The sequence below is a fragment of the Dermochelys coriacea genome, chromosome 21, assembly GCF_009764565.3.
Source record: "Dermochelys coriacea isolate rDerCor1 chromosome 21, rDerCor1.pri.v4, whole genome shotgun sequence".
Lineage (NCBI taxonomy): Eukaryota > Metazoa > Chordata > Testudines > Dermochelyidae > Dermochelys > Dermochelys coriacea.
This window is the reverse complement of record NC_050088.1, coordinates 6,583,708-6,607,745: the sequence shown is the minus strand read 5'-3', so window position 1 is coordinate 6,607,745 and position 24,038 is coordinate 6,583,708. Positions and strand designations below refer to the sequence as shown.

General features: G+C 49.9%; 1 protein-coding gene across 2 annotated transcripts in view; it reads left to right on the top strand.

Annotated features, from left to right (window-relative positions):
• The window catches only part of CDK18 (cyclin dependent kinase 18), a 69,501-nt gene that overhangs the window by 36,853 nt on the left and 8,610 nt on the right, over positions 1 to 24,038 (top strand). For both annotated transcript variants that reach the window (XM_038379704.2, XM_043500683.1), the window contains exons 2-12: positions 277 to 432; positions 13,035 to 13,180; positions 13,414 to 13,539; positions 16,205 to 16,261; positions 17,405 to 17,519; positions 18,518 to 18,612; positions 19,591 to 19,653; positions 21,715 to 21,838; positions 22,336 to 22,456; positions 22,876 to 22,973; positions 23,706 to 23,811. In XM_038379704.2, coding sequence (XP_038235632.1) covers positions 309 to 432; positions 13,035 to 13,180; positions 13,414 to 13,539; positions 16,205 to 16,261; positions 17,405 to 17,519; positions 18,518 to 18,612; positions 19,591 to 19,653; positions 21,715 to 21,838; positions 22,336 to 22,456; positions 22,876 to 22,973; positions 23,706 to 23,811 — 1,175 coding nt within the window. In that variant the 5' untranslated portion in view covers positions 277 to 308. The remainder of the gene's footprint in view (positions 1 to 276; positions 433 to 13,034; positions 13,181 to 13,413; positions 13,540 to 16,204; positions 16,262 to 17,404; positions 17,520 to 18,517; positions 18,613 to 19,590; positions 19,654 to 21,714; positions 21,839 to 22,335; positions 22,457 to 22,875; positions 22,974 to 23,705; positions 23,812 to 24,038) is intronic.

The window sequence follows — 24,038 nt, the reverse complement described above, 5'->3', positions numbered from 1 at the left end:
AGACGACCCCTGCAGCCAGGCCAAGTCCCACTGAAGTCAGTCGGGCATTTCAGTGGGCCCTGGATCAGGCCTCTTGTTGGTAAACTCATGAGGAGCACAGACTGTATCTCGGGCCTGATTTTCACCAAGCACTCTCAAGTCCAGTCAGTCAGTGCTGCAGGTGTCCGAAGCCTCTGCAAATCAGGCTCTGTGCGTCTGGCTCCAGCCCCGAGTGGCGGGTCCTGCATGCAATCCAAGGCCTTCAGCCTACTCTCCTTGCTTTCCCCTTCCTTCCAGGGCCCTGCCGTCCCCCTGCAGCACAGGATACAATGAACAAGATGAAAAACTTCAAGCGGCGGTTTTCCCTCTCCGTTCCCCGGACAGAAACCATCGAGGAGTCGCTGGCCGAGTTCACAGAGCAGTTCAACCAGCTCAACAACAAGAAGAATGAAGGTGAGAGGCCGGCAGGTTCATTGTGCCAGCAAAGGAAACCAGTCCAGACTTGGCCAGGATTCCCTCCAGGCACAGACGGTGCAGGGTCAGGATTCCTCTCCACTTGACCTTTAACTGTCTCAAATGGGCCCAGAAAAGCAGCACAAATAGTGTGTGTGATCTTGGGCAAGTCCCTGGCCGCTCTATGCCTCAGTTTCCCCATCTGTGAAACAGGGGTAATACCTCCCCAACATTCATTCCTTTATGGAGAGCGCCGTGGGTAGAAAGTGCTGTAAAAGGACAAAGCATTATTATTTTTACATACCAACACACGTTAAAGACCAGAGCAAAAAGTGGGAGAGGAAGCAGCTCTTCTGCTTAAGGCTTGCGCTTTGTTAAAACATGGGGCCCCCTTCTCCCTGCCCAGAAATAGTAGCGATTGGCTCAGGCTCTTTGGCAGGGCTCAGGCCTTGTTCACATGCACAGCAGTTCTCCCCCCTCACAGCAGTTGTCTCAGGCTCTCTGCGAACTCAGCTACACGCCGCTCCCTTGTTTCACTCAGGTCACATTTACACCTTTCTCTGCAACCACAACCGCTAGAAACGTCCTTTTAAAAAAAAAAAAAATCAAGGCTGAGACCCTAAAGTAATCACCTGGCTCCTCCATCCAGCCATCTGCTCTCTAACCTAAGTGTAGAAGAGACCCAGCAGCCCATTCTAGAGATGGCTTTCTTTCCTCCTTGGCCCAGCTCCCTGCCCCTCGGCAGTGCCCGCCGTTGCGAACAGATTACATCCCTTCGCTCGCATCAAGCTGCCGGCTTCTTCTCTCCCCCCCCCCTTAGCAAGCAGCCACACTCGATGCTCAGAAGAAGCCATGGTGCCTGTTTGCTCCCCCCACCCTGGCAAGCTGACGGGGATATAATTAGGAACGAACCCTTAATTACAGGCATGAAAGCTACCAGAATGAAACTGTGTGAGGCTAATGAAGTGCTGGGTGCTGACAGCAGCAGCTGGCTGCACCTTCCTCAGGGGATATCAGCTCTGGGCTCTCTGGCCCTTGGCTCGTTATCGGTGTGCACCAAACCCAGGCTCTGTCATATAACAAGGCGGCTACTTTAATGAGTCCTCAGCCCTGCTTGTGCCTGGCCCCCTCCCCTTCACTTTTCAAACCAAGGTCTGCAGCAGCCCACTTGTTCTGCCCACCCCTGCTGGTCAGTACCTCTCCCCAGGTGACCTGGATGGAATAGGAGCGAGGGCAGAGCTGAGTACGCAGTTGTTTCTCTTTCATGGGCCTTGAGTCTGTCTCCTTCTTGACAGATTTCAGAGTAGCAGCCATGTTAGTCTGTATTCGCAAAAAGAACAGGAGGACTTGTGGCACCTTAGAGACTAACAAATTTATTTGAGCATTAGCTTTCGTGGGCTACAGCTCATTTCATCGGATGCATTCAGTGAAAAATACAATAGGGAGATTTTATATACACAGAGAACATGAAACAATGGGTAGCTCACCTTACCTGATCACTCTGGTTACAGTGTGTATGGTAACCCCCATTGTTTCATGTTCTCTGTGTATATAAATCTCCTCGCTGTATTTTCCACTGCATGCATCCGATGAAGTGAGCTGTAGTTCACGAAAGCTTATGCTCAAATAAATGTGTTAGTCTCCGAGGGCCACAAGTCCTCCTTTTCACCTTCTTGAGGATCCCTGAACCAGGCCCAGGGGGGTATCTCTGCCCCCTACATGGCAGGAGAACCGAGTACAAGTCCAGGGATATGTCTGTGTCCCCTGTGTGGCAGGAGAATGTAGTACCAGACCCAGGGATGTGTTTCTGCCCTCCTAGGAAACAGAAGCCCCCAGTACCAGGCCCTGTCTGTATTTCCTTCCCCCTGTTGGAAGCAGAAGAGCCTGGCACCAGGCTACAGTTTGCTTCCCACGGTATCTGGTAAATTCCTCACCCTGCAGCCTGTGCCCTTCCCATGCGGTACAGCCCAGATATGGTGCCCATCTCCACTGTCCCCAGTTCTGTGTCATTCCATCGGCTTCATTCCCTCACTCCCATACAGCCTGCTCCTTCTGGCCCGAGATCTCTTGATTAAGTTTCTCACAGATTGTAAACAAGCCTGTGAAGTCACCTCTGCGCTGCCCTTAATCTCCTTCCCTGAAAGCTGCGGATGTTATTTATTAAGCGGCCTGACAGCTGCATTTGCCTGAAGTGTCTCTTCAACCTTGCGTGGATGGCATTTAATAAACCCCTTGCTGCTCGGAGCTCCCTGCCCACAGCATTGTGCCATCCAGCATTGGCAGGGGCGGGCTCAGCAGGGGAATGCTGCATACAGATATACCAGGCTGTCTAGCACTGTGTGGGCTTGATCCACAGCCCACTGATGGCAGAGGACACCTTTCTACAGATTTCAATGGTCTTTGGATCAGGGAGGGGGCCATGATTGCTACAGGTTGGGGTTCAGCAGGAAAGGGGTTGGTTTGCTTTTTTCTGGAAGGGAATGGAGCCAGGTTCATTCCCCAAGTTCATCTCTCTAAGGGGAGACTGTGAAGCTTGTGGGCGCTAATACAGCCGGCTGCATGCAGCTGCACCATTGGCAAATGCCTCAGTCTGGCCCTGTTTTACAAACCTGGATGCACTAAGCCTTCTGTGAAGTCGTTCTCATTATCCCGATTCTACAGATGGAGAAATTACGGCACAGAATGGAACAGGGACTTGCCTATGGTCATGCAGTGAGTTAGTGGCAGAGCTGGGACCAGAACCCCGAAATCCTGATGTCGGGTCTTGTGCTTCAGCCACTCCTCCAAGCTTCCCCCAGTGCTTGCCAGGCCCAACCATTACCGGGTGTGTCCTTTTGATACTGTCGCGTATGGTGCAGTTTAAATATTCCTGCTGCCCGCATTTCTGAACGAGCCTGCTGGACTCTCTCTGCCCGTTCTGTGTGGCAGGCCTGAAAACAGGGTGTGTTGGCATCTCCTCAGGTGAACGTGTGCCCAAGGACAACACGTGCAGGGAATCAAATTTCATGCACCTTGGAGAGAGCTAATCATTGCAGGGATCAGGAAATCATTTTCCTTTCATCGTGCTGTAGAGCTGGCTGTGGGGATAGTTTAATTATTTTTCCCAGCCTCGGCCGCTGCTGACAGCAGGTTATTGGAACTGATAGACTCAGAGGCAGAGGTAGAATGGCAAATCCTGTGGTGGATGGGGGGGGCCCCCCAATAACCTGTCACTTAACCAAGGAGTGTTGCAGCCTAAAGGGGGGGTGTTACCATCTCAGCGCTGGTGTTTTCCTTTATTACGAGCCATATCACTTATCAATTGACCCAAGCTCTGACACTTGGCGCCACAGGGCTTGTATTGCAGTGTAGACATACCCAGAGAGTTTAAAGTCAGAGGGGACCACAAGATCAACTACTCTGACCTCCTTTATAGCAGGTCACCACCATCACTGGGCACCTCACTCAACAACTAAAGAGAGACCCACGTATTGCAGCCTGCAGTGGACTAGGGCTTACAGCTGGATCCCCCACTGCTGCAGCAGTGGGAGCGCTAGTGTAGACAGGCTGCTAACAACTTTGCCTCCCTATTGCCTGGACTGGCAATGTTAGGCGACATGGGCCTGATTTTCAAAAGCACTCAGCACATTGGGTGTGAGTTAGATGCTGAGCTCTTGTGAAAATCCAGCCACGAGCATCGTAAGGAAAGCGACGGGGGTGCTGAGTGCTTGGGAATCTGGCTCTGATTTAGGGGCCTAAATGAGAGCCCAGTTGTTTGGAAAATCCGGCCCCAGCTGTGGGTGCTAAGTCCTGGGAAGTCTGGCCCTGAGCTCTTTGGGAAACCTGGCCCTATGGCCATTAAAAACGCCCATGCTCTGGCTGTGTGAGCGCTTCTAACGTTGCTGCCCTGCTAGAGCAGCTGTGGGAAAGGCCGAAGAGAACAAAAACAAGGATGTGAAAAGCAACATAGGGCCCTTAAAGGTCACTTGGTGTGACCCCCAAGCTGCCCTGAAGGGCTGGCATGGGGGATTCTTTGCCTGGTGTTCAGCCAGTGTAGCCAGCTTTACGCCAACTCCTCCTGGCACCGGAGGTGTATCAGGCCCATCTGGGGGCTGGAGGGGCTATGACAGAAGCCAGAGTGCAGTGCACATTGTCCATCCCCATCCAGCAGAATGGTCCCTAGGAGACCATTCCAGCTAGTGTAAACTGGAGCAGGCCTCACTTGGTCCAGTTTGGATGATGCTGTTGCTGCTTCACTCCCATATCATGGGCTTTGACATTCCAGGCACCCCCAGTCATGGAACTCAGAGGTGGAAGAGACCCATCGGGTTATGCACGCCACGCCCGACAGTGTTCATAGGAACGTAGCACTGGCCATGCCAGTCACTCCTAGAGTCCATCCCACTCAGCCTCCTGTCTCTGACAGTCGCCAGCGCCAGCTGCCGTAGAGGAAGGTGCGAGAACCCTGTAGTAATAGGATAACCTGCCACCATTGTGTTCCTTGTGCATTGTCCAGTCTAGATTCAGTGTCCTAAGCAATGGGCTTGCACGGTCTAGTAGATCTCACTGTCTGGAAGCTGTTCCTGCTATTCAACTTCAGTTTCCCCTTTTTCCTCAGATTCCTCCCTGTTATTGTTGACCTTGTTGCTGATCCCCTACATCTCCCATTGGTCTTTATTGGATTTGGGAGCGCTCAGCATGTCTAAAGATCCAGCTGCTTTAAACCCCTTTGTACCACCTTAAATAATTCCCTTCTCTGTGGCCCTTGCACACTTCAGCTGCTTGTAGACTCATGTCATCCTTAAGCCACCATGCAGCCAAGCTGATACCTTTCTGGCTCAGATGAGGATTCAGAGAGGAGACACACCCTTTCTCTCTGTCTCGGTGCCAGCTTGTATCTGACCCTCAGGAGTCCTCAGCTGCAAAGGCCCCACGTCTGAATGTTCATGCAGAAAATCCCGCTTCCTCAGCGGCTTAGGAGAGTGCAGTTGCAAAATATTTTTCTGTTGTTAAAAAAGGAAGGGAGGGAAAATGGGGGTGAGGGGCTGGAAGGAGTCTAGGAAACAGTTCGTGCATCCATGTGCTGCATGGTGTAGCCCGCTTGCTGGAGCAGAGTGGTGGCCAGGAACTCCTTGCTTCCAATCCTAGCTTTGATGCTTGACTTCTTGTGTGCCTTGGGCATGTCCCTTCACCTCTCTGTGTCCCAGTTTCCCTCTCTATCCAATGTGTCTGATGCACAGTGGGGTTGTGAGGCTGAGTTAACATTTGTAAAATGCTTAGTGCTATACACAGGGCTGTGGCTAGGTGGCTCTCTCCCTCTCCAGCTACTTACCCCTGGGAGTTAATCGCAGTGGGATTTTGACAGGTTTCAGAGAAGCAGCTGTGTTAGTCTGTATCCGCAAAAAGAACAGGAGGACTTGTGGCACCTTAGAGACTAACAAATTTATTATTAATAAAATTTGTTAGTCTCTAAGGTGCCACAAGTCCTCCTGTTCTTTTAGTGGGATTTTGTTTGCTCTGGGAGCCTGAATCCCCATTGTCCTGCACCTGGTGCAGTAGGGTACACCAGTGAGTGTAACAGGCTACCAGGCTTTACCCCACATTGCATTGTAAATGGAAGCACAAGATATAAAGCAGGACGGAATCAGGCCCGGGTTTTTACTGGGCACAAATCATGCCGCACTGGTGTAAGTCATAATCATGGTTAGCACAGCGCAGCTACCCGCGTGGCTGAAAGCCTTGTCATTCTGGTTGCAAATCCAGAGTCACTCCTGATTTGCAGTGGCATTAATTAGAGGCAAACCTGGCCTTTGCTTTGCCTTGCCTCCCAAGAAACAATGTATCGCGGGTGGAAAGAGGCTGAATGATCCAAGATCTGAGTGCGGCTCAGCCTTGCAAGCTTAATGGAGATTTAAGAGGAGAGTTCACACTTAGCGAGGTAATTAAAAGTTGTAACTCAAGCAAGCAGTGGAGGGTTTTGGCCCCTTTCCCTGGGAGATCAAAGCTTGTTTTGGCAGAGGCAGTGTTTAAATGTATTTATAAAAAGAGAGAGAGAGACTCGTCTAAGGCAGCTGCAGTGTCTGCCGTCTTGCTTTAATTTGCTTTGATATCCTAGGCATTCTCATTATTCTCCGGATGTCGGGGCCCGCTGTAATCCACATGAAAAGCAGAGCGGAATCAAACTGGCCCTGGCTTTCACTCACCCAGAGCCTGACATCATCTCCAACCAACACCCTGGCAGGGTGGCGAGCCCGCAAATGGACAGCAGGCAAACGCTGCCCCCGTTGGAGCGTCCCCTTTCCCTATGCCTGCAGTTGGCTTCCATGCTTCACAGGCACCTCGGGGTGGAGGTGTTAGGGAGTGGCTGCGTGCATGTGACCCACTTCATCTAGCGCAGGGGCATTTGGAGAGGGCCAGATTCCATCCTTCATTGCAGGGTCTGTGGGCTGAGATTCAGATCCAGGACTTCACACTTGGCTCAATCCGTGGCAGATCCTGTGCTGATTTCAGTGGGAGGTTTGCGCAGAGAGCAAGGGGCGAATGCAACCTTTATGAAGTAACTGCATTTTAAAGGACACTGTCCTTTGCCATCACGTGCAGGCCCTCCCCAGGAGAAAATCTGTTCCCTTTTAGACTAATGCTCCTGCAGTCTGTTCTCTTCCTTCCCCATCCTCTTTTCTCTCTTTCTCTCCCTTTTCCCCATCTCTATGAGTCTTCTCTGCTCTTCCTTTTCCGTGTCCTTCCGTGCTGCAATTCACACCTTCCCAGGAGTTTCCCACCCTCCCACCTTCTTTCTCATTCCTTCTGCTTGAATGACCAACCGGGAAATAGTTCCTGTTGACATTGTAGTGAGCTTTAGAGTTGTCACTCGAGTGAAATCAATAGGGAACTGGGCAGCTCACGCGCCAGAGAGCTATTGTATCAGGTGTCTGCAGATTCAGGCAGATTTCAGTGTGTCACTTTACACTCGCTTCTCATTTGGAAGGTTTTCTTCTCTACCATGGGGGATAGAAACTTACCTGGATGCTGGAGAGCCTGAGTATGTCACACAGGCCACATAAATACATTGCGCAGGTCAGGTCTGACCTGCAAGCCAGATGTTCAACACCCCTGCCTCAGTGACTGCCCCAGGAACTCTAAATGTATGTCTGCACTTCTGTAAAGCACCCAGGGCTAGCCTATGTCAGCTGGCTCAGGCTTGTGGGGCTCCAGTTGCAGAGCTATAAAACTGCAGTGTAGATGGTCGGGCTAGAGCCCGAGCTCTGGGCTTAAACCCGAGCCCAAATGTCTACACTGCAATTTTATATCCCCGCAGCTCAAGCTCCATGAGCCTGCGTCAGCTGACACAGGCCAGCCATAGGTGTTTTACTGCAGTATAGACGTACCCTGACAAATGCGATCTGCCACTTGCTGACCGAAACAGTTCTCTTTTAGCTGAAACAGTAGGGCCCAGATGTTCAGAGCCCAGGCCCAAGCCTGGCTGATGACCTGTGGTGTCTCTGTGGCCAGGTGCCCACTGCCCAGGTATGCATTCGTGCGGATCCTATAACAGAGCTGGATTAAGGCAGCATCCTGGCCCTACATTCTGAATGCAACAATGATCTGGCTGCTTCCTTCTGGGACAGTCCCCCTCACTTGCAATGACACGGGCCTGAGATGGAAACCAAGTCCCTCTGGGTGGACTTGGGAGGAAGGGTCTCTTGGTACCTTCATCCCCCTGAGTATACTTATGCTAATCAGCACCGCTTCAGGTGCTTCCACACCTCATGGTGGGTTCTGATTAGGAATCCTTCCCATAGATAGAGGCCAGACAAGAGCCGAGCATCCCTTGAACCCTGGGCACCCTTATTACACCAGTGACAGTGTCAGGGAACCACATTTGCCCATAGCCATCCTCTCTTCGGGTTGTTCATCTGCTGCATCTCATCCGGGAGATGGGCTGGTGAAGCCAGCCTTGGCTGTGCCCCGCTCTGATCAGTGCCCTATGAATGTAGCTCTCTTGCTGATGCCCAGCGGTGAGCTGTCCAAGTAGATTGAAGTCAATGCAGTGAAAGCCGCATTAGCAATAGCAGAGGGCTGTTTCTGTGCAGCTCTCGGCTAATGGTGTCTCAGCAGGAGGATGGCCGAGGGACGTGCCCTGGGCAGCTGAGCTGAGTGTATTTTGGTCAGGAACTCCCCTGCTGACATTTAGCCTTCTCTTGCTGAGTTATTATGTATGGGTGGGCACTCTTACTTCGAGTGTCACATCCCCAGTGGATTCAGCAGTTAGTAGGTTTAATACAGAGGGTCCTGAACTAGAACCCCAGATCTGAATTCCCCCCGTTCCTTCAAACTTTGGCTATGGTCAGAATGAAACCTGAATCTGGATCTTAACTTCTAATGTCTGGTCGTTTGGATTTGGGGTGTTAGTTTGGCCCATTCTAGTGCTAGGAGCAAGCCACACATTCAGATCGGGGGAGGGGGTTTAGATAGAGCCCATTGGGTTTGGCCCCAGCTCTTGTTTCTGTGAACTACAGATTGCTAGATGTTAAGGACAGAAGGGACTGTTCTGATTATCTAGCCTGACCTCCTATGTAACACAGGCCAGAGAATTTCACATGGTAATTCCTGCATCTAGACCAGTAACTTGTGGTTGATGTGGGGCATCTCTTTAAACAAGGCATTCAATCTCAATGTAAACTGTAAGCGATGGACAATTTACCATATCCCTTGGTACAGAGAACTCCTTGGCAGGTGAAGCTTCCCTGCTATGCAGCACAACAGAAAGAGAGAAAGCCCACAGTCTCCTTACGCTACAGTAGCATAGTGGTTGTGGACCTGTTCCATCTGCATTACAAAATGCTTGCCAAGCAAGTGCTTTCCAATGGTCTCTGTTGACAAGACACTCTCCCTGCAAAGGGCTCTCAGCCTGGAGCAGCTAGCTGCCTTCAGCCTGTGGAGACACATGGAGTGGTTTGGTGGAACCCCAGGCTCCTGCAGAAACGTTTGTGATTTAGTTCCACTTGGCACCATGCTAGAGGGCCTCTGTGGTGACATGCAGCCCCCAGTAGCAGTGGCAGCAGCAAGAAGATATTAAGGGGAATTAGGGCATCTTTGTATGGCAGTACACTTTCCGGACACTCCTAGTTCCCCGGGCTGACAGGGGAGGGATCTTGTGGCCGATACACCATGGCAGGTCATGAGATGCCTCTCTGACTCATGCTGCAAACAGCCAGTGGAGCTCCTAGGGAAGGAAGCAGCTTGCCAGTGCCTGCTCTTGATGTATAGCATTTTCTTAATGCTGTAGTGCTCTGTGCTCTTAATGGCCATGGCCCCTTCATCCCTCCCCCCACAGCACTGACCCTGGTGTTTGTAGCATCAACAGTTTATCCTGTGCAGAGGGTAAATTGCAGTGTAATAATAATCAGTATTAATAGTAAGCCCAGGCCGAAACCTCAGATCTCAGCAGGAGGGTGTTTGGAATTTGAACCCTGGTGTGAAATTCACTAATGGCTCTTAAGGATAACGGTCAGAGGGCAGTAGATCCCTGCATAGAAATGCAGAGCTCTTCTGCTGATTCACACTAGCAGCCAGACCAGATGGGTCCTACTAGCTTCAACCGAGGAATACAAAAACCTTGGAGTGTCTCTCTCATAAAGCAGAGAGAACTAGGGAAGGGACAGAGGCCCTGCAGAGAAAAAAACAGAGGAAGGGCTAAACTCAGGAGGAAGCTTGGGTTGAGGGATTTGCTTTGTTCTTAAGAATAAAGGAAAACCCCAAGAAAGCAGAGTGAGCTTGGGACACGGTCTTTTTTTTTTTTTTAAAGCTGTTGTTGAAACCAACCCTTGAGCCTATTCCAGAGTGATGTAACTAAGCTCCATCCACAAAGGCTTTAACAGTGGCCAAGGCAGTGCATCTGGACCCAGGGAAATGTTGTTAAGGAGGTTGATCGATGGATCTGTTTAATTGGTTTTATGCTGCCACCCGTGCCTGTAGTATCTGGGCACCTGCCAGGTAAAATCAGTAGCAGTAGTGAAGTCTCTGGTGGCAGCAGTCACTCTCTGAGTTCTGCTGCCAAAGAACAGTTGGCATCATTGTTCCTGCCATGTCACGTAGACAGGTTAGCAGTATCTTGTGTTCCACTGTGTCAAAGGCTGCAGAGAGGTCCAGCATTGTGAGCATGGGGATCTTACCTCCATGGTCCCTGAGCACAAGAAGGTTGTCTTCTAGTGCCACCAGAACTGTCTCTGCTGTGCCCTGGCTTCTGATGGGGAGACGTGTAGGTTCATGACTGACGTTTCATGCTGCTGGAGTTTGATGATTATTACTTGCTCAGTTATTTTGCCTAGGAACGGGAGGTGGGCGACAGGAGGGTAGTTGGAGAGATCTTCAGGGTTGTGTGATGGCTTCTTGAGGATTGGGCCAACTATAGCATTTTTCAAGGGGTTTGGGAGGTGTGTGTCTCTGAAGGAGACCCTGACTGTTTCCATTAGTAGTGGGCACAGTTGTTCTTCACTAGCTTTTTCCAGCCGGGGGGCATGGGTCCATGTCACAGGCTGTGGGCTGTAATATTTTCCTGGGCTGAAAGAAATGGATCCTTAAATTGCTAGAGAGCTTGGGCTGGGCTGCGCGGCTGCTGGAGGAGTTAAAGAACTGGGTCAGAAAGGAAGCTGTGTCTGTGAGGAGGGCATTTACGCCTGAACAGCAGTTTCCCCATTTCTGGCCTCTTTGTTCCTCTTGATCTGTTAAAATGCCAAGCTTACTTGCAGCTCTTTCTTGCTAAAGGTGAAAGTCCCTGTGGCTGGCTTGTGCACCCATTACTCACGCTGGTGAGAAGTTACTATTGTTAATTGTCTGACAGTAGCACCTAGGGACCCAAACTGAGGTCAGGGACCCATTATGTTAGGGGCTGTACATGCACGTAGTGAGAGACAGCCCCTGCCCCAAAGACAGTAGACTCCAAGTAAACAAAGCGTAGGGGGGATGCAGAGGCCCAGAGAGGGAATTGGTCACACAGCAGGTCAAAGGCGGAGCAGGGAATAGAACCCTGGTATCTCTCTGTCCGACTGTCCTATCAGCTCTGTCACCTAATGTGCAGACCTTTCTTCCCCTCTCTTCTCCCTCTCTCTGTTTCCTTAGCGAGCGGAGTTCTGTATCAATGACTGGCGTGTGTGAAAGGCTGTCTGTGCCAAAGGCAGTTGCCTTGTGTTGTTTCCATGCCCTCACGGTGGAAGGGCCTGAAGACATTGTCATGTGTCTGCTGAAAGTCTTTTGTAAGGGAGTCAAATTTCTTCCACTAATCCTCGCAGGACGGTTTTGACTCCTCTTTAAATAGCCAAACTTCATTTAGAAACATCTAATTAGCAGAGGCCTTGTTTTGAATGGTTCTCTTGGAAATAATGCCCCTGCGAATTTGGAGAATCCATCTCACAGGGATTCGGGTGACCTGTGTTGAACTCGTTAAATGTTTACTGAGCCAGGGTCTGGGTCCCTGCGCTCCAGAGCTTCCTAGCAACCAGATGTTAATTACAGACCAAGGAGGAATTAAGTGCAAGCCTAAAACTGGAGTCCTGAGGGAGCTTTGTGGCTTATTTTGTTCTGATTTCCTGCTCCTTTCATGGCGCCTGGGACTTGATGTTGCTTCAGACTTGTAATCCTAAGAGAAGAGTTATTATTCAGAATCTCTTCAGCCTTCAAGAGGGCTGCTGTGTTTTAGAACCATTTCCCAGGGTTACGTAATCTGCTCAGATGTAATGGGCTGGGGTGGGGGAACTCGTACCTTCCTCTGGAGTCTGCTGGTTTTATTGTGCAGTAAAGGATGCTCTGTCTGCCCCCCTTTAATCCCTTAGGCCCTTTGCTCAGAATCGTTCAGGTCCCTGGGAGTGAATAATGATGACAATACTGCTTATGACATGAGCTGAAGCTGCTCAGCACCAGAGAAAGCCTTGCTCGTGGTGAAGAGTAGACCTCGTTGAAGCAGGTGGTGCTCCATGTAGGGTAGGGTGCTAAGTAGTGATGCCTCCCGCATAAAGCACTGGACTGGGATTCAGGAGACCACAGTTCTATTCCTATCTCTGCCAGTGGCCTGTTGCAGGACCTCGGGCAAGTCACTTCATCTCCCAGGGCTTCAGTTCTCCTCATCTGTACAATAGGAGTAAAGCACTAGCAATTAATACTGAAAGGCTATCACAGCCTGCCCCTGAGCCTGCAAGCTCTGTGGGGCAGGGAACAGTTTTTTCAATCCACGTGTATACAGTGCCTAGCACAGTGAAGCCCTGCTCCCTGACTGGGGCCCCTAGGCACCACCTCAGTCATAACAGCAGAGGTGCTATAGTTAGTAGAAATCCTTAGCACTTCTATTCACTTTGCAAACACACATTAGCTACTGCAGGCTCCCCTGGGGAAGTAGCAGTGTTGGCCCAGTGTTTCGGAAGGGAAACCTGAGCTGCAGAAAGGTGAAGGGACTTGCCCAAGGCCACAGAGGGGGTTGGTGTTAGGGCAGGGATCAGTGTCCAGGAGTCACCTCGCTCCCCATTCTGTATTCAGACTCAACAGTGGAATGTGATTGTCCCATGTATTGATTAATAGTGGCCTTTGGGTGCCGTCCAGTCTATCCACTCAGTCTCTGCTTCCTCGCTTATCAGACCTGGCACAAGGGCACCTGCGGCTGGGCCACCTGGGCAGGGGTTTCCGGGCAGAGCCAACCTCCATTTCCCCCTCGGAGGTGGAAGGCCAGTCCGCAACAGCTGTGCGCTACCGAAGGAACAACCAGCGCCGCTTCTCCATGGAGGCAAGTACTGGGTGGGGCTGCATCTGTGGTGGGGTGAGGAGGAGGTGAATGGAGGAGGAGCTCCTGTGGTTCTCATAGGTGGGAGGCAATTGTCTAGGATGTGGGGTGGGAGGCATGGGGAGTATGTAGGCTGAGGTGAGTGGCTGTCAGGCACTGCTCCCTGAATGTCTGTTTAAGATTCTCAGCTGTGTCAGGTTCTTTAGACACTAACTCCATGCTGGCCCTGTCTGCAGGATGTCAGCAAGCGGCTCTCCCTGCCTGTGGACATTCGTCTGCCCCCGGACTTCCTGCAGAAGCTACAGATGGACAATCCAGAGTTCCCCAAGACCTTCAGCAGGATGTCTCGACGGGCTTCTCTCGTGAGTCCCACAGCTCAGGGGGTCTGGGTTTGGGGCGAATTGTGTCAGGCCCACCACACTATGCACGTATCCCACTGCTCACTTCTGTGTGTTTAAATCCTCATGCACTCATGTGCAAATTCCCATGTGAATGATCCACCCACGTTCCCACACGTGCACATCTCTGCTTGCCCACATGTACACACTGATGCAAGTAAATCGCTATTGCACACAACCACAAGTGTAAACCATCACACACTCATGCCTACACTTGTGTCAATCCTCACCATGCACATGCTCGCACCTATGTGTGCAAATCCCATGTGCAGTGCAAATCCCCACCTGTCTGCATGCATACTGCTATGGGTGCAAATCCCCTGTGCCACATGTGCCCACACCCAGCCGTGTAACGCCCCATGCCTGCCTATCACATTTGTGCACTCCCACATGCCCACACTAAGGTTTGATTCTTTGAAAGGATGGGGACTGAAAACCACGTGGCATTTAAGAAGCACCTGCTGGCGGCCGCCGCTCCTCGTTAAAATGCGAACGCTGGAAAATAATGAATTAGTCTTGGTATTAATTTCGGAATTTCATTTTCTGTATAGCACAGCATTAGCAAACACAATGACTACAACACGGCGCCTTATTTACAAATATGCCAGCATGCTTCCTAGGCACCAGAAACACTCTGTGTTGCCCAGTCACAGGGTCCAAGGCCTTGGCAAGCCTTGGACAGATATCTAACCCCAAGTGGGAAGAATGGTGTAAGCTGATGTACTGACAGCACACACCTACTTGTGCAGTCTCTTGTGTCTATTGAATAACATATACCTGGGTGAAGTGAGTGTGCCATAAATATTAATAATCCTGTCAATGAATAATGAGTGTTTCTGTAAAACTCTCCACGTGGCGGTGTGCTGTTCATAGGCTGTCAGATCATGTCCAGCCTCCCTCACATTCCAACAGTCACGGTATTAGCTCCACCAACTGTGCAAAATAGACTGATGTCGCTGCTCCTGTGGGAGGCAGATTGTTCAGGGGAGTGGTAGTGAAGCTACAGACACCATTGACCTCACAAGTCGCTAGTTCAAATCCATCTCATGTCAGCAGCTGGACTGTAAGTTTCCCTCCTTTGCGTTTTGGTGGCTTGTGTGAAATGAGTGGATGGGATGCATGCTGATTGGAAAATGCGGGGAAGAAAACGCAGGGAAAATGGCAGAGAGGCCAGAGAGACTGACCTCCATTCTGTAGTAGGTTGGTTCCTCCCGGATCCCACTTGTAAGGGGGATTGTGTCCCTGCTGCAGCCCATAGATAAATAGTCTCCAGGACTTGCCACCGGTTTAAAATTCACACACCATTTTCCTGTCCAACTCCAATCAGACGACCATGATGTTCTTTATTCTGAGAGACTATGACAAACTATTTCTCTGCTCCATGGACGGTGACTGCACTGTTCCAAAACCCCCTGTCGACTGACAGCTGTCTCTCTAGCACCGCCTACTGATGGAGAGATGTATATGTCACGTGTTGTAGTGATTATTATGGTACATATCAAAAAGTGGAAACCCACTGAACTTCCCTGAGATAAGAGTTGTGTTTGTGACTGTCCTGTACGTAAACACATACCAGGTGTGTGAGAGAGACATAGTAGTTACATCAGAGGAACATCTATCCATGGGATCCTTTCGTCGACCTAGCAGTATGTACACTGGGGCTTAGATTGGCTTAACCACATTGCATGGGGAGCGAAATTTTTCACAGCCCTGAGAATGTAGTTAGGTCAACTTAATGTTATAATGTAGACCAGGCCTCAGAGATAGTCCGTGCCCCAAAATATTTAAAATCTAAATAGACAAAGGCGGTGTCATTTCCCATTGGGAAACTGAAGCACAGAGAGGTTAACAGACTTGCTGACAGTCACACAGAGAGTCTGTGGTAGGAACTCAACCCAGATCTCCCAAGTCTCCGTCCAGTGCCTTAACCGCAAGACTACCCTTGCCATGGTTGTGTCCATGATAGTGTGTCTCTCAGTATAACTTGAAAGAGTGACCATTGCAAACAGGAAATGTCTCTTTCCTGGTTGGTTTGAAAAGCACCTGGGATCAAGGAATTGCATTCTACTGAAGATCAGCATTATGTGGGAATTGATTTTTTGCACAAGGAAGGGGCTGCCTACTTGATGTGATCCCAGGTGACTTTGATGAAAGCGGCATCATTGCATTTTAAAAAAAAAAAAAAGCTCATGTTTAAATTCAGACGTAACTGCTCAAATACCAGGCTGACGGGTGAGGAAGGGATAGATGGACAGAATGATAATGGAATCGTAGCGATAGGAGCAGTGGAAGGCAATATTTCAAGCCACAGTCATATTGCAGAAGAAGACACTTAGCGCAGTGATGAAGTTAATAGCTTGCGTCATAGTTCCATGGAAGGAGAAAGCAGGTATCGTTTGTTTCCTTTAAGCAACCAGTCAGTTGTGGTTTCCCTATGATTGATTGGCTGCCTGGCTGCTCTCCCCTGCAGATAGCAATAAACCTTGTGTATCTAGAACTGCTATCTGCCTTGATTTATCTCTCCCCAAAGCTCATACTGCCCAGCCTCCTTGACGTGACCTTCAGCCGCAGGGCTAATCTTTCCTAGGGAAGGATGTTTCCTGCTGATGTTCTTCCCTTTTCTTTGCAGTCGGACATCGGATTTGGGAAGCTGGAAACCTATGTTAAATTGGAAAAACTGGGGGAGGTAAGGAGAATGTGAAATCAACTCAAGATTGTAGATGAAGTTAAGAACAGAGCCCAAGCTGCAAAGGACTGACCCAGAGCCAAACTTCCTCAGCATATGGGAGTTTGGTCCTGGCCCAGTGTTAGTTAAAAGTAACAAGAAATATTCAAATGTAGCACTTGCAGAGTTCTTTTGGGCCCAATCGAAAGAACACTGAAGCTGACAGGAATCTTGAAGTTGACTTTCAGGGGCTTTGGATCAGGCTTTTTATCTTCAAAGCAATTTACAAAAACTCTGTACAACCCCTCCCCCCCCTTTCTTGGGTAGTTAAGTGTTGCTCTCATTTCACAGTGGCAGAGAGGTTAAGTGATGTGCCTAAGGCTACAGAGGGAATCGGTGTAGAACTCAGATGTTCATGCTACCCAGGCTTGTTCTTGCACCAATAGATCATTCCCACCCTCTCAAACTAAACTCTTTAAAGGGCCATTTTCAAAGAATGCCTAAGATGCACCCACAAAGCCCTTGATTATACAGGCAAAAGGTTATATGGCTGCTTAGATGGCTACTCTAAATGCAGGATTGTATTTTCCATGCTGACAAATTAAGAGGGTGCCTTCTGAGCTCCAGCCTTGAAAAATCTGGCCTTCAAGGTTTAAGCCCAAAACATAGACTCCCCTCCCAAAACTCTGGGTTTACAAAAGGTGTTAAATTGTGCAAGGTATACTGTATTTACAGGAGGGAAAATTGCCACCTGATCCACTGGGTTACTGAAGTATGATATTTAGTCCTATGAATATCTTACTGTATATAACAGTCCCAACCACCTTTCGTCAGCCGGGACCGACAGCATAGGTCTCTCCCACTTGAGTTAAAAGAGCAACTCCATTAGATGGTAGCAGTAGTGGGTTATTACGTTCTACATTAACCAGCCACTGGAGAGGGATTTAGCCAGTGTGCACAGTTGCATTTCTACCAATGTCACTAGTGGTTGTAAAATTATCCTGCCCTTGTTTTTCAATCTCTTCCATCCAGAGATAACAGGCTCCCATGGACATTAGTTTGTGGTACATGCAGGGTGTCGGATCCCTGCTCCCCTTAGCAGCCCTGCTGCATGCCATCCAAGTGTGAGTTCATGAGCTGCATTTCTCTGTCCCTTTCCCACAGGGCACCTATGCCACTGTCTTCAAGGGGCGCAGCAAGCTAACTGGTAACCTGGTCGCTCTGAAGGAGATCCGTCTGGAGCATGAAGAAGGAGCACCCTGCACAGCTATAAGGGAGGGTAAGGGGCAGTAGATGCTTTTTGTGCTAAAAGGCATCACACACAGGGATGGACCACACCTCTGGGACTCGTGAGTATAAATGGTAGCAATTTATATCCGCTTACCAGATGGTGCTGCCTCAGCACATGGGGCTAGACTTGATGCCTTCTCAAGATCCCTTCCAACCTGACATTTCTGTGATTCAAATGAACCCATAGTCAAGGCTACGTTTTAGTCACAGGTGTTTTTAGTAAAAGTCCTGGACAGGTCATGAGCAGGAAACAAAAATTCATGACCTGTGACCTGTCCATAACTTGTAATATATACCCCTGACTAAATATTGAGCAAAGGGGCTGCGGGTGGTCTGTGGGGTGGTCCGGGGGCATCGCGGGTGCTGGGGGTGGTCCGGGTGGCAGCGTGTGGTCCAGGACCCCTGCTGGTGCTGGGAATGGGGGCCAGGCAGTCTCACCCTGCTGGTGCTGGGGCAGAGAGGGTTGGCAGGGCTGGCAGGCTCCCTACCCAACTCCATGTGTCCCTGCAGCTCCTAGTGGGAGGGAATGCCAGGGGGCTCCACGCATTGCCCCTGCCATGAGCTCCCACTCCGCAGCTCCCATTGGTCGGGAACTGCAGCCAATGGGAGCTGCAGGGGCAATGCCTGCAAGCAAGGACAGCGCGCAGAGCCCCCTGACCTCTCCACCTAGGTCAGGAGCTGCTGGGACATGCCAGCCACTTCCGGAGAGCCCCCATGACTGTGAGAAAAGGAGGATGCTGCCTGCAATAGAAAGTTAGTAGCGAATCAGACTTCCCTTAGGGCTGGATGGGCAGCTCAGCCAGCCAGCCAATCCAAACCCACTCAGTCCTGAAGGACTGACTCTTCCATCTGCAAAACACTGACCTGGTCCATGAGGACCAGATATTAGGACCAATCAGCCCTGCCTGGGGAGGTTGCCACCCCTCATGACAAAGCATGCCGCCAATGGGCCCTCTTGGCTAACGCTGCCTTCTTCTTGCCTTGCAGTTTCCCTGCTGAAGAACCTGAAACATGCAAACATTGTGACCCTCCATGATTTCATCCACACGGCGCGCTCCCTCACCCTTGTCTTTGAGTACCTGGTAAGTCCATGGGCTGCTTGCCTGGGCACTTGGTCTTGTGCTGGGGCAGTCTGGACATCTAGCTTTTCTGCTGCTGAGGAAGGGGTGGGGGCTCCTTCCAGACACGGGAATGGTTCATGGAATGATGAGAACTGCTGTTTGCAACAAAAGAAAAAAAAAAGCAGAGAGAATCATGGGGAACAACATGTTTTTCAAAATTCTGAAAATTTCCAGATTTTGAGAATTCCCTGACCCGCTTTGTAATAAGTTAAAAAAGGGAACATTTCACAGTAATTTCATCAGCTATTTCCCTGATTTTTTTATGTTACTATTTTTTTATTTAGAAGTATTGACAGGTTTATAAATCCTTGCCATGTAAATATCAGATACAAAACAATCAACAGTACAACCATGAGATTTTGTTTAAAGAGACATTATGCAGGAATATAAACATCAGATCGCTCTGTGTACCAGGGAGTTACCACATTGCAGAGTGAGCATCATTACAACACCCACACAATATTAACATTTGATAGATAGGCCTGGTCTCTTCAATATGTGCAGTCAGAGATTTCACTCAGTTTTTTTTAATTAACAAAATATTTCTTCACTTCTAATAACAATTGTCTGCTCTGAGCTCCTGTATAACGTGGGCCATAGAATTTCACCCAGAGATTGCTGTATCAAGCCTGTTCACGTGTGTTTGAAATGAGGGAGGCAAAGTTTTCCTAGCCCTCCATCTCCACCCATTCCCCCTAGCCACTTGGTGGAGGGTTTGGGATGATCGTAATGGTTCTTTCTGACCATAACCTCTGTAAATCTGTGAAAAAGATCTCAGGGTGTGTTAAAATTATCTGTGGGATTTAGCCACCCAGCCCTTGTTAAACCTCACTCACCAGGCTCAGCTTGACCATCGCCATGTGTTGTCAGTAACTTGCTAGGCGCATGGTTATTCATGGTCACTTAGAAGGTTCCTTCAGGATGTGCTTGTCGTTGCAGGACAGTGACCTAAAGCAATATCTGGATAACTGTGGGAACCTGATGAATATGCACAACGTGAAGGTATGAGACCGCTAAGGGGTCTTGCAGAAGGAGTTTACAAACTCTCAGGGGATGCTCTATGGAGGCCATGTTGAAGACCCAGGGAACTGACGCAAGTTGCATTGCAGTCGTTGGGGACTCAGACATTCACACTCAGATTATTCAGATTATCCGATCCAGTGTGCATTATCATGTACTTCTCAACAGTGAATTAATCTGCCATCGCACTGCCTATTCACTTAGCACTGTTAGACGCCTCTGAAGTTCCTCACCATTTTCTCTGGCCTGGACTAACCTGAATAAGTTGGTGTCATCTATAAACCCTGTTCACCCCCTTTCCTCAACCATTAATCAATAGTTTTACTAGTTGTCTGTATTACCGTTCATCCGAGGGCGATTTCATTTCCTTCCTAGCATCTTATTGCAGGACCTTGTCAATGGTTTTTAGAAAGTTCCCGAGACAGAGACTCCACCCCTTGTCCAGCTCCTAGCAGACTGGGGTGTTTGGTGTTAGTCTGGTGGCAAATGAGGAAACTGACTTCATTAAGGACTGAATGCAGCTACACTGAGGGGAGGGAGGGCACACTTCATAACTTCTGGAGACCGAGCTGACTGCACACCCCAAGAGCTCCTTGCATCCCTCCAGTCCCTCTATTTCAGGGCCTCCCTGCAACTACTCCTTCATTTCCCCCCTCCAGGAGTTTTATGTGCCCCTCGTGTCCCCTCCACCATACCAGAGTTCCCCATTCTTCCCCCCACCCATGTTATGGACTCTGTCTGCTCCCCTTCCTCACATTCCCACCTCCCCACCTCAGGGCTCTGTGTATCCCCCACCATATCAGGCCCCCTGGTTTCCCTCCTCCCACCAGGAAAGATGTGGGCCTCCCCTTCTCCGTTCCTCACCACCATTGAATTTTGTCTGGGAGGGAAGTTATTCAGGATGTCAGCATGTTAGACTGTCTTGGGAGGATGAGCAGGGCTATTGTTATGCTGGACAGCAATAGGAGGGGCCATCAATTCAGTTATTTAATCTGTAAACAGTTGCAGAGGTGCTTGAAGCTGTGGCTGCGCTAAACAGATGTCCGGGATGTTGTGCATCCCACATTTCCCCCCTTCTGGTTTTCCCTAAAATCGGTAAGGTTCTGCCCCTGGATGCCTAGAACATTCCCTGAACGCTTGGAATTGGTTGCATGTGGCAGAGGGAAGTTCCAGACAAACACAAAAATACCATCAATAATAATGATCATAATAATTATAGCCAGCTCTTACCGAGTGCTTTTCATCCAGTGGAGCGCCCGGCCTTTGCAAGCTCTGCCAATGAGTAAGAAAGAGAGAGGATCTCATGCTATGCTGCCAAAAAAAAAAAAAAAAAAAGCCAAGGCCATAAATCTCAGAGCTTGGGTGTGTAGACTTGGGTTCACGGGGCTTCTGCTACAGCATTAAAAGCAGCCAGGTATCGGTTCTGGCTCAGGCTGGAGCGTGGGCTCCGAAGCCGGAGGAGGGGAGAGGTCGAGCCCCAGGCTGAGCCGGAACAGCTCCGTCGCTACTTTTAGCTCATGTCTGAGTCTGTCGAGCCAGGCCCTGAGACTCACAGCCCCGCAGTGGAGATGTATTCGTCGGGTCGGATTTGCATTGACACACTGAAGGCCAGACTGTGTAAAGAGGCCCTGGCTGTGTCGAGGGGCCTTACAGGGGACATGAATGTAATTTAGAAGTCAGTGTAATCTGCAGCCATGTTAAGGCCTCTGTACGCTGCCACATTGGTGTAAAGGGGCCTTAGCATGGGTGTGAATCTGGCCCTTATTCTTGTGCTCCGGGCTGGAGATGCGGCAGTGCTGGCTTTGCACATTGCTCCATCCAGGGGTGGCACCTGTACAAAGTCTGAAATCAGCCCAGAGCTGTGCGCTGCAATTTTTATTCCCCGTTACGGCTAGTGATCGTTACTGGTACAGCTCATATTTACATCCACCCTGAAGGGTCCCAAGCCCATTGCAGGCTCTGCTTGTCCCTGCTCTGAGCTGAACAACATGTCAAACCCTGCTTTCCCTCTGCTCTCACCCCTTCTGCTCCCCTCCCCGCAAGATTTTCCTGTTCCAGCTGCTCCGTGGCCTGTCCTACTGCCACAAGAGCAAGATCCTGCATCGAGACCTTAAACCGCAGAACCTGCTCATCAACGAAAGGGGAGAGCTAAAGCTGGCTGACTTCGGTGAGTAGGGCAGGGAGAGAACAGCACTGGCCTGGGTTGGGCCAGGTTCAGGCTGTGCAAACAACAGCGGTTATGCAATCCCTAGAACTGCAGAGCAGTATGGGGCAGGGGCAGCCCCAGACACAAACTTGCTTGCACTTTTCAAGCTGGTGCTTTAGTCACCTCTGTATGGAAACTGCCTGCTCACTTAGTTAGGTTTCAACTTGGTGCCTGTCCTCTGAGGCATACAGGCTAGGGGCCAGGCTTGGTCTGGGAATGCAGGGGGGCAGAACTCCTCTGAGAACACAGCTTCAGCACCTAACAGCTCCCATTTAAGCACCTAAATGCAGTGGGCCAGATTGTCAGATGGGCAGCTCCAAGTCTTGCCTGCTGCATTTAGGTGCCTAGATGGGAGCTGAATTCTTTTGCAAACCTGGCTGTGCAGCTCCCTGGGATGAGCGCACTGCTGCCCCAAAACACAACAGGAGTCGTCTTGCTAACATCCCTTTCATCTCCAGGTCTAGCCAGAGCCAAATCAATCCCCACGAAAACATATTCCAATGAGGTGGTCACTCTGTGGTATCGGCCCCCTGATGTCCTGCTGGGGTCGACTGTGTACTCCACGCCCATCGATATGTGGTGAGCCGGCATCTGCACGCAGGGGAGTTCTAAGATTCCAAGCTCTCCGGGGCAGGGGAGTTCATTGTCCTCCATGTGTCTGTACAGCACCGGGCACTCTGCTGTCCAGTTAAATAATGTTCAGCAATAACACTGGGCTGCTGCCTGCTTCGGTTTCTGTGCCGGGTCCTGCATCTCAGAGGGCATACGCTCTTTGGAGCAGGGGCCGGGTCTTATCTGAACACGTGTGGTGCTGTGTGCATAGTTAGCAGTAATAATAGTGTGGTAGCTCTGGGTACTCATGTCTCTTCCAAGGGAACTGGTGGCAGCACCATCCAAAGGCTGAAACTGGAAGGAACCAGGCTACACTGGACACAGGGCAGGGACAGACTAGGACGGCTTTCCCATCTCTAATTCCAATGTCTCTGCTGCTCCTTTAGGGGTGTGGGCTGCATACACTATGAAATGGTCACAGGACGGCCCATGTTCCCAGGCTCCACTGTGAAAGAAGAGCTCCATTTAATCTTCAGGCTTCTTGGTGAGTCTTCTGCATTCTCCCTTGTCTCCACGAGAGGGAGGTGGCTGGCCGAGCAGAGAGGGAAAACTGTAACCTCCCTGGTGCTGCTAGGCTGGCCTTTAACTCCCATCCTGTAAATCTGGTAGGATTTATGAGAGCAGTGGTTCTCAGCCAGGGTAGGCAGAGGTCTTCCAGGGGGTACATCAATTCATCTAGATATTTGCCAAGTTTTACAACAGGCTACATAAGAAGCACTAGTGAAGGCAGTACAAACTAACATTTCATGCAGACAATGACTTGTTTCTACTGTTCTATGTACTATCCATTGAAATGTAAGTACAATATGTTAAAAATGAGAAAGTCAGCAATGTTTCAGATCTAGTGTGCTGTGACACTTTTGTGGTTTTATGTCTGATTTTGTAAGCTAGTAGTTTTTACGTGAGGTGAAACTTGGGATACATAAGACAAATCAGACTGAAAGGGTAGTCTGGAAAGAAACATTGTACTGGAGAATCAGATCCTTTCTATAAGATTTTATAACCTTCTTGTAGAATTTGATAACAGAGAGAGAATTCTCTATTCACTTCCAGGGGATGGTTCAAACGACCTATAGAACAGCTATTGTTTTTTAATAGATTCAGTGGGGTTTTTCCACAGGGAGCTATTCTCTCTAGTGTAATCTAGTGTCGTTAAGAGCAACTTTCCATAGCCCATGCACAGGGTGATGTGTCTAAACCTGCCTTTCTCCCCCAGGCACCCCTACAGAAGACTCCTGGCCTGGAATCACATCCAACAAGGAGTTTAACGGTTATCATTTCACCCAGTACCAAGCCCAGCCCTTGATAAATCATGCACCCAGGTATCTCCCTTGAGCAGAGACCCACACTTGCACTGTGGTTTCAGGCTATTCACAAATGGGAGACTAGGGAGATGAGTGTTCAGGTAGGGGCTGGACTGATAGCCCTGGATATTAAGGATCTCTGCCAATCTCCAGAACAGGTGCAGGTGAAGCCAGCACCAGAGCAGGCCTCCTCCACTGTGCCCTGCTAATGTGCAAACAACTTGCCCTAGAAGGATGCCCCTCCA